Source organism: Salmo salar, chromosome 10, assembly GCF_965601325.2.
Source record: "Salmo salar chromosome 10, fSalSal1, whole genome shotgun sequence".
NCBI lineage: Eukaryota > Metazoa > Chordata > Actinopteri > Salmoniformes > Salmonidae > Salmo > Salmo salar.
The window spans coordinates 124,860,001-124,877,500 of NC_138300.1; the positions used below are offsets into that span (position 1 = coordinate 124,860,001).

The 17,500-nt window shown below is 45.4% G+C and overlaps 1 protein-coding gene across 1 annotated transcript in view; it reads right to left on the reverse strand.

Moving 5' to 3' along the window:
* LOC106561826 (synaptotagmin-7) overlaps positions 1-13,665 on the reverse strand; it is a 75,799-nt gene extending 62,134 nt beyond the window's left edge. Inside the window, exon 1 of the mRNA XM_082956650.1 lies at positions 13,379-13,665. Coding sequence (XP_082812776.1) covers positions 13,379-13,641 — 263 coding nt within the window. The 5' untranslated portion in view covers positions 13,642-13,665. The remainder of the gene's footprint in view (positions 1-13,378) is intronic.
* Positions 13,666-17,500: the final 3,835 nt, after the last annotated feature.

Genomic DNA, 17,500 nt, shown 5'->3' on the forward strand with positions numbered 1-17,500 from the left:
GTGTGTGTGTGTGTGTGTGTGTGTGTGTGTGTGTGTGTGTGTGTGTGTGTGTGAGTGTGTGTGTGTGTGTGTGTGTGTGTGTGTGTGTGTGAGAGAGAGAGTGTGTGTGTGTGTGTGTGTGTGAGTGTGTGTGTGTGTGTGTGGAGAGGAGAGGAGACAGAACCACAGCAGATGAACCAACTGACTAATGAGAGACAAATAGCTGGAAGTTATTGTTGAAGTACCTCTCGTTCGTATCGTCTGAGATCCCTAAAGATTGGAAAGCTGCCGCGGTCATCCCCCTCTTCAAAGGGGGAGACACTCTTGACCCAAACTGTTACAGACCTATATCTATCCTGCCCTGCCTTTCTAAGGTCTTTGAAAGCCAAGTTAACAAACAGATTACCGACCATTTCGAATCCCACCGTACCTTCTTCGCTATGCAATCTGGTTTCCGAGCTGGTCATGGGTGCACCTAAGCCACGCTCAAGGTGCTAAACGATATCATAACCGCCGTAGATAAAAAACAGTACTGTGCAGCCGTCTTCATCGACCTGGCCAAGGCTTTCGGCTCTGTCAATCACTGTATTCTTATCGGCAGACTCGACAGCCTTGGTTTCTCAAATGATTGCCTCGCCTGGTTCACTAACTGCTTCTCAAACAGAGTTCAGTGTGTCAAATCGGAGGGCCTGTTGTCCGGACCTCTGGCAGTCTCTATGGGGGTGCCACAGGGTTCAATTCTCAGGCCGACAATTTTCTCTGTATACATCAATGATGTCGCTCTTGCTGTGGTTGATTCCCTGATCCACCTCTACGCAGACGACACCATTCTGTACACATTTTATTTTATTTTATTTCTTTTAACGTTATTTTACCGGGTAAGTTGACTGAGAACACATTCTCATTTACAGCAACAATCTGGAGAATAGTTACAGGGGAGAGGAGGGGGATGAATGAGCCAATTGTATATGGCCCTTCTTTGGACACTGTGTTAACTAACCTCCAGACGAGCTTCAATGCCATACAACTCTCCTTCCGTGGCCTCCAACTGCTATTAAACGCTAGAAAAACTAAGTGCATGCTCTTCAACCGATCGCTGCCCACACCTGCCCGCCCGCCAAGCATCACTACCCTGGACGGCTCTGACTTAGAATATGTGGACAACTATAAATACTTAAGTGTCTGGCTAGACTGTAAACTCTCCTTCCAGACTCATATTAAGCATCTACAATCCAAAGTTAAATCTAGAATCGGCTTCCTATTTCGCAACAAAGCCTCCTTCACTCATGCTGCCAAACACACCCTCGTAAAACTGACTATACTGCCGATCCTTGACTTCAGCAATGTAATTTACAAAATAGCCTCCAACACTCTACTCAGCAAATTGGATGCAGTCTATCACAGTGCCATCCGTTTTGTCACCAAAGCCCCATATACTACCCACCACTGCGACCTGTATGCTCTCGTTGGCTGGCCCTCACTACATATCCGTCGCCAAACCCACTGGCTCCAGGTCATCTATAAGTCTCTGCTAGGTAAAGCCCCGCCTCATCGCAGCTCATTGGTCACCATAGCAACATCCACCCGTAGCACGCGCTCCAGCAGGTATATTTCACTGGTCATCCCCCAAAGCCAATTCCTCCTTTAGCCACCTTTCCTTCCAGTTCTCTGCTGCCAATGACTGGAACGAATTGCAAAAATCACTGAAGTTGGAGACTTATATCTCCCTCAATAACTTTAAGCATCAGCTGTCAGAGCAGCTTACCGATCGCTGCAGCTGTACACAGCCCATCTGTAAATAGCCCATCCAACCAACTACCTACCTCATCCCATATTGTTTTAGTTTTTCTTTTCTGATCTTTTGCACCCCAGTATTTCTACCTGCACATCCTCATTTGCACATCTATCACTCCAGTGTTAATTGCTAAATTGTAATTACTTTGCCACTATTGGCCTATTTATTGCCTTACCTCTTTACGCCATTTGCACACACTGTATACAGATTTTCTATTGTATTATTGACTGTATGTTTTGTTTATTCCATGTGTAACTCTGTGTTGTTGTTTGTGTCGCACTGCTTTGCTTTATCTTGGCCAGCTCGCAGTTGTAGATGAGAACTTGTTCTCAACTGGCCTACCTGGTTAAATATATATATATTTTTAAAGTAGCAATGTTCTGAAGCACAGATTTTCACATAACTTGGCAGAATGAATTAGACAGTTTCTTGGGCTGTAGGTAGAGGTACAAATGCACCTGCTGACTGAACCTCCTTCAGAGCTCTAAAAAACAATGGTGTTGATAAGGAAGTCTTAAATCACATTTCTATCTGAAAGCAGTCACAGAGAACCTAAAACAACCCTACCAAGTTCTGGAAGCTAATCAAATCAGTGTTCTAATGTATCCTCTGGTCTTCCTGACCATCTACTGATGGATTCTAATGAAGTGAAGGATACAGCTGGTATTGTAGTGATTTCTTTTAACAAGCACTTCATTTATGCTGGTTCAGTTTTTTGGGATAATGATGGGTGCACATGCCTCTAATGTAAGCTCTGTTTCAGTAAGCTCTGATACAGGCCCTCATAGGAACCCTTTTAACTTTCAGCCTTTCTTACGCTCTTAAAGATATAGACCCTAAAAAGTCTACAGGCCCAGACATCATCCATACCTTTTAAAGACAGCAGCTGGTATTATCGCTGAGCCTTTTGGATAACATTCTTTTAACCTAAACCTCTTGTCCAATTCTATATCCAAAATGTGGAAAATGATCATTACGTTCTCCTCCTACTGAAGGGTGGAAATAACTATCCCCTTATTTCCCATATCCTCCATATCCTCGCCAGTCATTGAATCCCTTTGTGAACTCTCAGCTTAAAAAAAAAAAAAAAAGTTCCTACTCGGAAAAACAACATCCCGAGTGGGGGTTCAGTCTGGCTTTAGGTCAGGGCGCGGCACCATAACCTGTTTTGATTAAATTGACCATAAACTGTTTCTAGCCAGACTCAGTAACATTGGTCTCAGTGAAGGGGTTGCCAATTGGCTGACAGAACACACTTTGCCTATGTTGAGAATCACAAGTCTAGCTTCCTTGATATAACTAGAGGTGTTCCCCAGGGTTCTATTTTAGCTCCTGTACAATTCTAAATGTGTATTAAAGACTTGGGAAATGGGACGTAACCAGCCAAGGTGCAGCTGTACGCAGACGATACAGTCATATATTGATGTGCTCCTTCTCTGGTTTGGACTGTTGAAGAGCTCCAGGCTGCCTTTTTTCAGTCACTGCAGGTCTCCCTTTATTGTCTCAAACTGGTCTTGAATGTACAAAAAAAACTAAATTCAAGGCCTTTACCGGAGCTAGAAATCTGCCAGAGAAGGTTAGCATTGTCACATCTGGTGGCTTATCTATTGAAAAAGTGTCATCCTTATATTGTTGGATGACAAGCATTCATTCAAAGATCAAATATGTAATTTTGTGAGGAAGCTTATAGTGAAATTGTGTTTTTATTTTCGTAATAAGGCTTGCTTCCCGTTTGAGGCTAGAAAGACTCTTGTTCAAGCCACTTTTCTTTCTGTAATTGATTATGGTCGATTTATTGTAAATTGCAGGCATCCTCTTCTGTGTTAAATAGTCTGGCCTCTATTAGGCATCCTCTTCTGTGTTAAATAGTCTGGCCTCTATCAGGCATCCTCTTCTGTTTTAAATAGACTGGCCTCTATCAGGCATCCTCTTCTGTTTTAAATAGACTGGCCTCTGTTAATCAGGCATCCTCTTCTGTTTTAAATAGACTGGCCTCTATCAGGCATCCTCTTCTGTTTTAAATAGACTGGCCTCTATCAGGCATCCTCTTCTGTGTTAAATAGACTGGCCTCTATCAGGCATCCTCTTCTGTTTTAAATAGACTGGCCTCTGTTAATCAGGCATCCTCTTCTGTTTTAAATAGACTGGCCTCTATCAGGCATCCTCTTCTGTTTTAAATAGACTGGCCTCTGTTAATCAGGCATCCTCTTCTGTTTTAAATAGACTGGCCTCTGTTAATCAGGCATCCTCTTCTGTTTTAAATAGACTGGCCTCTATCAGGCATCCTCTTCTGTGTTAAATAGACTGGCCTCTGTTTATCAGGCATCCTTGAGCTTTGTTACTAATGCCAAGTCACTCACCCACCACTGCACCTTCTACCAAATTGTGATTTGGACCTTGTTTTCTATACCCAGTCGGCTACATTGGTACTTGTTGATTTACAAAGCCCTTCTGGGTTAACTCCCTCTGTAGCCTGCTCACCTTTACCACTAGCAGTACCAGAAGGTCGAGCAGAGATATCATGCCCATAGGGAGGACAGGGGATTGTCCTGTAAAAAAAAAATAACAATCATAAAAAAAAAGATTTGTATTAACTGTTTGTTTGTTTATTTGTTCTCTGTAATACTACTAGCCACTTAGCAATTAGACTGGATCATGTTGTTGTATTGAATTTGTCACGTCCTGTGACCCTTGTAAGAGGTCATTTTCCATAGTAGAGTGGTCAGGGCGTGACAGGGGGTTGTTTTGGGGGGGGGGGGGGGGGGTTGGGTTTTCTGTTTCTATGTGGGGGTTTTCTAGATTTCTATTTCTATGTTTTGTTTTCTATGTTTTGGCCGGGTATGGTTTCCAATCAGAGGCAGGTGTCTTTCGTTGTCTCTGATTGGAAGCCATACTTAGGCAGCCTGTTTTTACTTTGGGTTTTGTGGGTAGATGTTTTCTGTTTTGTTGTAAGTACCTGACAGAACTGTCTTTTTTGTTATATTTTGTAAAGTGTTCATTTTTGGGCAATTTAATACAAGATGAACATATTCCACGCTGCACCTTGGTCTACTCATTTCGACGCCTGTGACAGTATTGTTGATTGTTTTAATTCTGTAATGTATTGATTGTTGCTGCCTTCTTGGACAGGTCTCCCTTGAAAAAAGAGACTTTGGGGTCTAAATGGGCTTTTCCTGGTTAAATAAAGCTAAAAATAAATATATCTATATTTATAACTACACTGTAAAAACATGAAATGTGACACGTTTCTAACCTAAACATGAACGTTTAAAACTTAAACATTAGGAATTTAGATTAGCCAATAAGAGTTCACATCTTAAACACAAGCATTTGCATATTCAACAATTTACAAACAAATTGAAGCTGAAGTTGGGATTTTATTTTAGGAATAAGGCCTGTTTTTCTTTTGAAGCCAGAAGGAGGCTAGTATCAGCTACATTTATGCCTTTACTAGACTATGGGGATATTTTATATATGAATGCTTCCGCTCAGTGTTTGAGATCAATTGACACCCTTTACCATGGAGCTTTGAGATTTATTTTAAACTGCAAAGCCCTTACGCACCACTGCACTTTATATACCAGGGTTGGCTGGCCTTCTCTAGTCACTCGTAGGCTCAGTCACTGGTATACTTTTATTTACAAAGACATTTTGGGTTTACTACCTTTTTATTTGGCCATTTTTATTGTTCAGAATTTTTTACATTATTTTTTAATTTTATTTTTTACCTTTATTTAACCAGGTAGGCCAGTTGAGAACAAGTCCTTTATTTAACCAGGTAGGTTAGTTGAGAACAAGTCCTTTATTTAACCAGGTAGGCCAGTTGAGAACAAGATCTCATTTACAACTGCGACCTGGCCAAGATAAAGCAAAGCAGTTCAACACATACAACAACACAGAGTTACACATGGAATAAACAAACATACAGTCAATAATACAGTAGAAAAATAAGTCTATATACAGTGTGTGCAAATGAGGTGAGATAAGGGAGGTAAAGGCAATAAATAGGCCATAGTGGCAAAGTAATTACAATATAGCAACTGGAATGGTATATTGTGCAAAAGATGAATGTGCAAGTAGAGATACTGGGGTGCAAAGGAGCAAGATAAATAAATAAATACAGTATGGGGATGAGGTAGTTGGATGGGCTATGTACAGATGGGCTATGTACAGGTGCAGTGATCTGTGAGCTGCTCTGACAGCTGGTGCTTAAAGCTGGTGACGGAGGTAAAAATGTGGTGGGTCGTCTCTTCATTCGCAGGACTTTATCCTGCTAACTGTTTCAAATGTCCGAACTGAATTTGGTAAAAGGGCTTTTATGTACTCTGCCCCATCGTCTTGGAACGCCTTACAAAATACTTTTAAACTGGAAGAACTCGTCCCGATTGGTGATTTTAAATCACTGATGAAGGATGTTGAGGCTGATTCCCTGACCTGTCAATGTTTTTAATTTGCTGTTTTATGATTTTGTTGATGTTGTCTGTCTGTAATTGTGTAATGACTTGGTGCTGCCTTTCTTGGCCAGGACGCTCTTGAAAAAAAGAGATTTCAAATCTGAATGAGCCCTTCCTGGTTAAATAAAGATTAAACTAAATGTAATATTTAAGAATGCAAGATTAAACACGATATGCATCTTTCTCCAGTCAGTTTCCAAACAGTAGAACACCTACGCTGAGTGTATAAAACATAAAGAAAACCTGCTCTTTTCAGACGGAGGGGAGACGACAGAACATTTCTCTAGACACTAAGGGACAGTTTCTCGGACACAGATCAAGCCTAGTCCAGGATTTAAAAACATGCTTAATCTGTGTCTGAGAAACTGATCCTAAGAGTGTGACATATATCCAGATGTTCAGACCACTTTTTTTAAGGCCGGTTTCCCTAAGCCTAGTCCAGGAGTAAAAAGCATGCTCAGTGGAGAATCTCAATTTGTATGTGCTTTTTAGTTCATGAGAGGAATAGGCTTCATCTGGGTCCGGGAAACTGGCCTTACAGGTTCATAGATAGCTGCTCTGTTAGAAAACACTGAAGCGCAGATCTACAAGTTATGAATAATTGTATGTGTCAGGTTCATGCTATAATGGCACGTTAAAAATAGCTGGTTTGACGATTAATACCTGGGAATGATTAATTAATAATGCTCAATCACCATTTACTGTTCAAAAGTGTAGTTTAACAATCTCCATTTTGTCACAGAATCAAAGTATTGGTTGAAATGGCCTAACTGCTGGTCTACAGGGTAACACTCTCTGTGTGTGTATGTGTGTGTGTGTGTGTATGTATGTGTGTGTGTGTGTGTGTGTGTATGTATGTGTGTGTGTGTACGTGTCAGAGAGCTTCATGACCAAAAACATGAATACACTCTACAGCTGAAATTTGAAATACAAACAGCAACATGGAAGTGTATGTTGTGTCTACATGAGTACTACATTACAGTGTACGCCAGCTTCCTATCATGACACAGAGTGGTCCTTTAAACCTCAGTTCCTATCATGACGCAGAGATTGGTCCTCTATAGTTCAGTTCCTATCATGACACAGAGATTGGTCCTCTATAGTTCAGTTCCTATCATGACACAGAGTGGTCCTCTATAGTTCAGTTCCTATCATGACACAGAGTGGTCCTCTATAGTTCAGTTCCTATCATGACACAGAGTGGTCCTCTATAGTTCAGTTCCTATCGTGACACAGAGTGGTCCTCTAAAGTTCAGTTCCTATCATGACACACAGAGTGGTCCTTTAAACCTCAGTTCCTATCATGACACAGAGTGGTCCTCTATAGTTCAGTTCCTATCATGACACAGAGATTGGTAGAATACGAAATGCATTACACTCAAAGAGCTAGCGAAGATAAGTATACAACAATAACAGAAAACCATACAGTATGGGATAAATGGAGAGAGGGAGACAGGGAAGGTGATCTAATGGATAAAGACAGTCAGTCATCTCTTGGATGTTTGGGAATTTGTTATTTGAGGTGTCTGCCTGTCTGTCCAGGAAATACTATATTTATAGCAGTGCAGTTCAGTGTGGTTACGTAAGTGACTAGCATGTTTCTGGATAATGAGGAGAGAGAGAGAGAGAGAGAGAGAGAGAGAGAGAGAGAGAGAGAGAGAGAGAGAGAGGGTGGGGGGAGAGAGAGAGGGGGTGGGGGGAAATAGAGAGGGTGGGGGGAGAGAGAGGGTGGGGGGAGATAGAGAGAGAGAGAGAGAGAGAGAGAGAGAGAGAGAGAGTCGGGGGGAGAGAGAGAGAAAGGGTGGGGGGAGAGAGAGAGCGAAAGGGTGGGGGGAGAGAGCGAGAGAGAGAGAGCGAGATAGAGAGGGTGGGGGAGAGAGAGCACCCGAGAACGAGAGATGGGACTCTCAGAGAAGCAGCACCGGAGGCAGGGAAGAAAATAAGCTAATGAAGGAGATATAAAACGAGAGGAATACAATAAATAAATTAATAAAGAACACGACGAGGTAGAAAGACTCAAAATAAACAGGGAAATAAAACCAATAAATGCCAAGGGGGAGAGCAGAGGAGAGATAGACTGAAGAGAAGAAAGAGAGAATAATGTAGGAAGATACTGGAGAAGGAAGATACTAACGCAGGATGCCAGATCATTAGTGTGTGTCTTAAATTGCACCCTATTCCCAATATAGTGCACTACTTTTGAAAAGAGGACCCTTTACAGAAGGGCACTATGTAGTGAACAGGGTGCCATTTCAGACCCACTATAAAGACTTATGAGCTCATTACATCTTTACAACTACAACACCAGGGTTACTCTGCTTTACTACTGATTTACTACTGTGTTAGTACTGCTTAACTACTGCCTTAGTACTGCTTTAGTACTGCTTTACTACTGCGTTAGTACTGCTTACCTACTGCGTTAGTACTGCTTTCATGCTGCGGTAGTACTGCTTTACTACTGCTTTAGTATTGCGTTAGTACTGCATTAATTCTGCTTTGCTACTGCTTTAGTACTGCGTTAGTACTGCTTTAGTACTGCATTAATACTTTTTTACTACTGCGTTAGTACTGCGTTAGTACTGCTTTACGACTGATTTACAACTGCATTACTACGGCTTTAGTGCTGCTTTAGTACTGTGTTAGTACTGCTACTACTGCTTTGCGACTGATTTATTACTGCTTTACTACTGCTTTACTACTGCTTTAGTACTGCTTTACTACTGCTTTATTACTACATTAGTACTGCTTTAGTACTGCTTTAGTACTGCTTTAGTACTGAATTATTACTGCTTTACAACTGATTTAGTACTGCCTTACTACTCCTTTAGTACTGTTTTAGTACTGCTTTACTACTACTTTACTACTGCGTTAGTACTGCATTACTACTCTGTTAGTTCTGCTTTACTACTGCTTTACTACTGTTTTACTACTGCATTACTACTGCTTTACAACTGCTTTGCTACTGCGTTAGTACTGCTTAACTACTGCCTTAGTACTGCGTTAGTATTGCGTTAATACTGCTTTACAACTGCGTTAGTACTGCTTTACTAATGCTTTGCTACTGCTTTACTTCTGCATTAGTACTGCATTACTACTGCTTTACTACTGATTTACGACTGCTTTAGTGCTGCTTTACTACTGCTTTAGTACTGCTTTAGTACTGCTTTAGTACTGCTTTAGTACTGCATTACTACTGCTTTACTACTGCTTTAGTACTGCACTAGTACTGCATTACTACTGCTTTAGTGCTGCTTTACTACTGATTTACTACTGCTTTAGTATGGTTTACTACTACGTTAGTACTGCTTTACTACTGCTTTAGTACTGGTTTACTACTGCTTTAGTACTGCTTTACTACTACATTAGTACTGCTTTAGTACTGCTTTAGTACTGCTTTACTACTGCATTAGTACTGCTTCACTACTGCTTTACTACTGCTTTAGTACTGCTTTACTACTGCTTTACTACTGCTTCAGTACTGCTTTACTACTATGTTAGTACTGCTTTAGTGCTGTGCTAGTACTGCTTTACTACTGCTTTATTACTATGTTAGTACTGCTTTACTACTATGTTAGTACTGCTTTTGTGCTGTGCTAGTACTGCTTTACTACTGCTTTAATACTGCTTTACTACTATGTTAGTACTGCTTTACTACTGCTTTAGTACTGCTTTACTACTTTGTATGTACTGCTTTATTACTGCTTTACTACTGCTTTAGTACTGCTTTACTACTGCTTTCGTACTGCTTTACTACTACGTTAGTACTGCTTTACTACTGCTTTAGTACTACGTTAGTACTGCTTTACTACTGCTTTGCTACTGCTTTAGTACTACATTAGTACTGCTTTACTGCTTTAGTACTGCTTTACTACTACGTTAGTACTGCTTTACTACTGCTTTAGTACTGCTTTACTACTACGTTAGTACTGCTTTACTACTGCTTTACTACTGCTTTAGTACTACGTTAATACTGCTTTAGTACTGCTTTACTACTGCGTTAGTAATGCTTTACTACTGCTTTAGTACTGCTTTACTACTACGTTAGTACTGCTTTACTACTACGTTAGTACTGCTTTAGTACTACGTTAGTATTGCTTTACTACTGCCTCACATGATTGATATTTTCGTCATTTAGCAGACACTCGTATCCAGAACGCCTTACCATAGTGTCTTCATCTTCAGGTGAGACAACCAGACATCAGTAGCATACAGTCATAGTAAGTAGCAGTAGTCCAGAAGGGAGAAAACAGCTGGATTACTCCTTTACTATTAACCTAATACATCTTCTCTCCCTTCTTCACCTGACTGCCTGTTTTATCAGTCATCTCATTGTCCTGCTGTGGTTTCCTTGACTGGCTGTTTTAACAGTCATCTCATTGTCCTGCTGTGGTTTCCTTGACTGGCTGTTTTAACAGTCATCTCATTCTCCTGCTGTGGTCTCCTTGACTGGCTGTTTTAACAGTCATCTCATTGTCCTGCTGTGGTCTCCTTGACTGGCTGTTTTAACAGTCATCTCATTGTCCTGCTGTGGTCTCCTTGACTGGCTGTTTTATCAGTCATCTCATTGTCCTGCTGTGGTAACCTGACTGGCTGTTTTATCAGTCATCTCATTGTCCTGCTGTGGTAACCTGACTGGCTGTTTTATCAGTCATTTCATTATCCTGCTGTGGTCTCCTGACAGCCTGTTTTATCAGTCATCTCATTGTAATTTCCTCTCACAAGGTCTCACAATGAAACTGCATAAAGTCTGTAATGTCAAGACATGACCTCTAGATTAGTTCTATTGGTAGACAGCCTTGGTTGGAAACCCTACAAGCCTTCACAGTCGCACGTCAGAATTTTCATCTTCATCCACGTTTCTCAAATGTAACATTTCAAAGTGGTTTCAAAGTCTAATGTCAAAGCGGTTAAGGTTAAGTTTAGGCATTAACTCTGAATTTCTAAGGTTAAGGTTTGGGATTAAGGTTTAAAAAGATCAAGATCAACTTTCTGGATTCAAACTCGCATCTATTGGAATCAGAGGCACATTCGCCATCCCCTTCCCCTTCCCCTTCCCCATCCCCTTCCCTGTCCCCTTCCCATCCCTCGTCCCCTTCCCTGTCCCCTTCCCATCCCTCGTCCCCTTCCCCTTCCCCTTCGCCATCCCCTTCCCCTTCCCCTTCCCTGTCCCCTTCCCATCCCTCGTCCCCTTCCCCGTCCCATCCCTGTCCCCTTCCCTGTCCCCTTCCCTGTCCCCTACCCCGTCTCTGTCCCCTACCCCGTCTCTGTCCCCATCCCCGTCCCCTTCCCCTTCCCCGTCCCATCCCTCGTCCCCTTCCCCTTCCCTGTCCCCGTCCCCATCCCATCCCTCGTCCCCTTCCCCGTCCCCTTCCCTGTCCCCTACCCCGTCTCTGTCCCCATCCCCGTCCCCTTCCCTGTCCCCTACCCCGTCTCTGTCCCCGTCCTCGTCCCCTTCCCCGTCCCCGTCCTCTTCCCCGTCCCCTTCCCCTTCCCTGTCCCATCCCTCGTCCCATCCCTCGTCCCCTTCCTCGTCCCCTTCCCCGTCCCCTCCCCCTTCCCCGTCCCCGTCCCCTTCCCCTTCCTCGTCCCCTTCCCCGTCCCCTTCCCTGTCCCCTACCCCGTCTCTGTCCCCATCCCCGTCCCCTTCCCTGTCCCCTACCCCGTCTCTGTCCCCGTCCTCGTCCCCTTCCCCGTCCTCTTCCCCGTCCCCTTCCCCTTCCCTGTCCCATCCCTCGTCCCATCCCTCGTCCCCTTCCTCGTCCCCTTCCCCGTCCCCTCCCCCTTCCCCGTCCCCGTCCCCTTCCTCGTCCCCTTCCCCGTCCCCTCCCCCTTCCCCGTCCCCGTCCCCTTCCCCTTCCTCGTCCCCTTCCCCGTCCCCTTCCCTGTCCCCTACCCCGTCTCTGTCCCCATCCCCTTCCCCTTCCCCGTCCTCTTCCCCGTCCCCTTCCCCGTCCCCTTCCCTGTCCCCTTCCCCGTCCCCTACCCCGTCTCTGTCCCCGTCCTCGTCCCCTTCCCCGTCCCCTTCCCTGTCCCCTTCCCCGTCCCCTTCCCCATCCCCTTCCCCGTCCCCTTCCCTGTCTCTGTCCCCGTCCTCGTCCCCTTCCCCGTCCCCTCCCCCTTCCCCGTCCCTGTCCCCGTCCCCTTCCCTGTCCCCTACCCCGTCTCTGTCCCCGTCCTCGTCCCCTTCCCCGTCCCCTTCCCCGTCCCCTTCCCCGTCCCCTTCCCTGTCCCCTACCCCGTCTCTGTCCCCGTCCTCGTCCCCTTCCCCGTCCCCTTCCCTGTCCCCTTCCCCGTCCCCTTCCCAATCCCCTTCCCCGTCCCCTTCCCCGTCCCCTTCCCTGTCCCCTACCCCGTCTCTGTCCCCGTCCTCGTCCCCTTCCCCGTCCCCTTCCCCGTCCCCTTCCCCGTCCCCTTCCCTGTCCCCTACCCCGTCTCTGTCCCCGTCCTCGTCCCCTTCCCCGTCCCCTTCCCCGTCCCCTTCCCTGTCCCCTTCCCCGTCTCTGTCCCCGTCCTCGTCCCCTTCCCCGTCCCCTTCCCTGTCCCCTACCCCGTTTCTGTCCCCTACCCTGTCTCTGTCCCCGTCCTCGTCCCCTTCCCCTACCCCGTCTCTGTCCCCTACCCCGTCTCTGTCCCCTACCCCGTCTCTGTCCCCTACCTAAACCTACTGGAAGGTAACAGTGCTTACTGTTGCCCCTAGTGGCTGGTTTCCACATCCTGTCCCGACGTCCTCAGACATAAATGGACGTTGAATACTGACTTGTATCACCGGTGACCTGACTGGAAACCAACATCCTCAACTATACCTACTGTAATGCCACATCAGTAATGACAGACCTGCTATTTGTCCTTGTCTCTCTCACACACAAATAGTAAATGTAATTTCATTTCCGCCCCAATTCTCTCTCTCCTACACACACACACACACACACACACACACACACACACACACACACACACACACACACACACACACACACACACACACACACACACAGCTCTCTGTCATACATCTCTCTCACACACACACCTCTCTCTCTCTCACACACACACACACACACACACACAGCTCTCTGTCATACATCTCTCTCACACACACACCTCTCTCTCTCTCTCTCACACACACACATCTCTCTCACACTGTGACTGGTACCTCTTGTCAGGTGGAGGAGGAAGTGCTTCCTGATTGGCTGGTGGTGCTTCCTGCATGGAGGTGATTGGATCAGGGATATTGGCAAAGTCATCTTGCTCAGCCAAACCAATAGCCAAAGACAGAACCACAATCTTCCCTTCGCTGGCCAGCCGGAAGACAGTGGGAAACAGAGAGCGAGAGAGAGAGAGAGAGAGAGAAAGAAGAGAGGCACGTGGAAGAGGCGAAGAAAAGAAAGTAATCGAGGAGGAGGAATCAGGAAACATGGAGCGAGGGAAGAGAGAAGGAGAACAAAGAAAGGTCAGAGAAAGGTCATAAATAGGTCATAGGAGGTTTATAAAATTATGGGACAGGATAAAAAAGAGAGACAACAGGAAGAAAACAGAGAGACAACAGGAAGAAAACAGAGAGACAACAGGAAGAAAACAGAGAGACAACAGGAAGAAAACAGAGAGAAAACAGCAAGAAAACAGAGAGACAACAGGAAGAAAACAGAGAGACAACAGGAAGAAAACAGAGAGACAACAGGAAGAAAACAGAGAGAAAACAGCAAGAAAACAGAGAGACAACAGGAAGAAAACAGAGAGACAACAGGAAGAAAACAGAGAGACAACAGGAAGAAAACAGAGAGACAACAGGAAGAAAACAGAGAGACAACAGGAAGAAAACAGAGAGACAACAGGAAGAAAACAGAGAGACAACAGGAAGAAAACAGAGAGACAACAGGAAGAAAACAGAGAGACAACAGGAAGAAAACAGAGACAACAGAAAACAAGAGAGATCATATAAGAGAAACCAAAGGAACTCTGGTCAGAAAGGTAAAAAAGTTTTAGAAGACAGAACACAACCCATACAGTGTCAATCTCACTTCCTGGAGGGCAGAGTCAAACTCACTTCCTGGAGGGGAAGAGTCAAACTCACTTCCTGGAGGGGAATAGTCAAACTCACTTCCTGGAGGGCTGTGTCAAACTCACTTCCTGGAGGGCAGAGTCAAACTCACTTCCTGGAGGGCAGAGTCAAACTCACTTCCTGGATGGCAGAGTCAAACTCACTTCCTGGAGGGGAAGAGTCAAACTCACTTCCTGGAGGGGAAGAGTCAAACTCACTTCCTGGATGGCAGAGTCAAACTCACTTCCTGGAGGGGAAGAGTCAAACTCACTTCCTGGAGGGCAGAGTCAAACTCACTTCCTGGAGGGGAAGAGTCAAACTCACTTCCTGGAGGGCAGAGTCAAACTCACTTCCTGGATGGCAGAGTCGAGTGTTGGATGGTTTTCGCTCCTCCCTTGTGCTTGATTATTAAGGTAATTAATTGGTTATGAACTCCCCTCACCTGGTTGTCTACGTCCTAATTGGACACAAATTAAAATGGAAATGACAAAACCATGACCCAAACATACGGCCCTCCAGGAAGTGTGTTCAACACCCCTGTCATTGACCTTATTCACAGTAAAACAATTACACCTTAGACAGTTATTGTGTAAACAAACGTTAGTCAATGGGCAATGGCCGCCATATGAATAAAGTCTATCAAGCCTTGTGCACACTGATAGTTTGAAGTGACTGAAATTCTATTTTTATACACATCCGATTCATATCTGTTATTTTTCCTGCAGTCTGAACAGCCAAAAAAGCACATTGAATCAAATATTTCAAGACACATTTCAAACTACCTTCGACGGTGATTTGAAATCAGATAAAAATCGGATTCCTGGCCATGTTACTTGGGTCTGTTTGATTTTTAGACTGTTATTTGGCATATCTTGTTGCTCGCTAGCTACTCTGTTGACAGTCTGACAAGAACATGTGGTAGCTAACTAGCTAACTAGCTTTTTCATTGTTTACAAACAAATAAGTGACTGGGCTAGAAAGCTACACCGCTACCTAGCTAGTTGACTGCTGTGGCTACCTAGCTAGCTGACTGCTGTGGCTACCTAGCTAGCTGACTGCTGTGGCTACCTAGCTAGTTGACTGCTGTGGCTACCTAGCTAGCTGACTGCTGTGGCTACCTAGCTAGCTGACTGCTGTGGCTACCTAGCTAGCTGACTGCTGTGGCTACCTAGCTAGCTGACTGCTGTGGCTACCTAGCTAGTTGACTGCTGTGGCTACCTAGCTAGCTGACTGCTGTGGCTACCTAGCTAGTTGACTGCTGTGGCTACCTAGCTAGCTGACTGCTGTGGCTACCTAGCTAGCTGACTGCTGTGGCTACCTAGCTAGCTGAATGCTGTGGCTACCTAGCTAGCTGACTGCTGTGGCTACCTAGCTAGCTGACTGCTGTGGCTACCTAGCTAGCTGACTGCTGTGGCTACCTAGCTAGCTGACTGCTGTGGCTACCTAGCTAGCTGACTGCTGTGGCTACCTAGCTAGCTGACTGCTGTGGCTACCTAGCTAGCTGACTGCTGTGGCTACCTAGCTAGCTGACTGCTGTGGCTACCTAGCTAGCTGACTGCTGTGGCTACCTAGCTAGCTGACTGCTGTGGCTACCTAGCTAGCTGAATGCTGTGGCTACCTAGCTAGCTGACTGCTGTGGCTACCTAGCTAGCTGACTGCTGTGGCTACCTAGCTAGCTGACTGCTGTGGCTACCTAGCTAGCTGACTGCTGTGGCTACCTAGCTAGCTGACTGCTGTGGCTACCTAGCTAGCTGACTGCTGTGGCTACCTAGCTAGCTGAATGCTGTGGCTACCTAGCTAGCTGACTGCTGTGGCTAGCACAAAAAGTTGGATCATCTGATCCTTTGATGCTTTAAAAGTGTTCGTACACTATGATTTTAAACATCCAAAGCAGCTGGGAAACGTCCATGGCGAGGCGTCGTCGTCACCTTAGCTTGTTACATAACTTCTGAGTGATAGGAAGCACGAGCTACCACCACCAATCAGCCTTCACCACTGCTCACACACCCGCCGTTACTATGACAACTAGTGTAACCATGTCAGTAAATGGCTGCTGTCTGAACACAGACATCCGATTTGGTCATTTTGTAACTTGCTGTTTGAACAGTCAGTATTCCAAAACAGATTTGAAAAAATAAACAGATTTGAGCATTACGGCCTGCAGTGTGAACAAGGCTTTAGTCCCCACAGTGCATTAAGGCCTGCAGTGTGAACAAGGCTTTAGTCCCCACAGTGCATTACGGCCTGCAGTGTGAACAAGGCTTTAGTCCCCACAGTGCATTAAGGCCTGCAGTGTGAACAAGGCTTTAGTCCCCACAGTGCATTAAGGCCTGCAGTGTGAACAAGGCTTTAGTCCCCACAGTGCATTAAGGCCTGCAGTGTGAACAAGGCTTTAGTCCCCACAGTGCATTAAGGCCTGCAGAAAACAAGGCTTTAGTCCCCACAGTGCATTACGGCCTGCAGTGTGAACAAGGCTTTAGTCCCCACAGTGCATTAAGGCCTGCAGAAAACAAGGCTTTAGTCCCCACAGTGCATTAAGGCCTGCAGTGTGAACAAGGCTTTAGTCCCCACAGTGCATTAAGGCCTGCAGTGTGAACGAGGCTTTAGTCCCCACAGTGCATTAAGGCCTGCAGAAAACAAGGCTTTAGTCCCCACAGTGCATTACGGCCTGCAGTGTGAACAAGGCTTTAGTCCCCACAGTGCATTAAGGCCTGCAGTGTGAACAAGGCTTTAGTCCCCACAGTGCATTAAGGCCTGCAGTGTGAACAAGGCTTTAGTCCCCACAGTGCATTAAGGCCTGCAGTGTGAACAAGGCTTTAGTCCCCACAGTGCATAAGGCCTGCAGTGTGAACAAGGCTTTAGTCCCCACAGTGCATTACGGCCTGCAGTGTGAACAAGGCTTTAGTCCCCACAGTGCATTAAGGCCTGCAGAAAACAAGGCTTTAGTCCCCACAGTGCATTATGGCCTGCAGTGTGAACAAGGCTTTAGTCCCCACAGTGCATTACGGCCTGCAGTGTGAACAAGGCTTTAGTCCCCACAGTGCATTAAGGCCTGCAGTGTGAACAAGGCTTTAGTCCCCACAGTGCATTACGGCCTGCAGTGTGAACAAGGCTTTAGTCCCCACAGTGCATTAAGGCCTGCAGTGTGAACAAGGCTTTAGTCCCCACAGTGCATTACGACCTGCAGTGTGAACCAGACTTTAGTCCCCACAGTGCATTACGGCCTGCAGTGTGAAC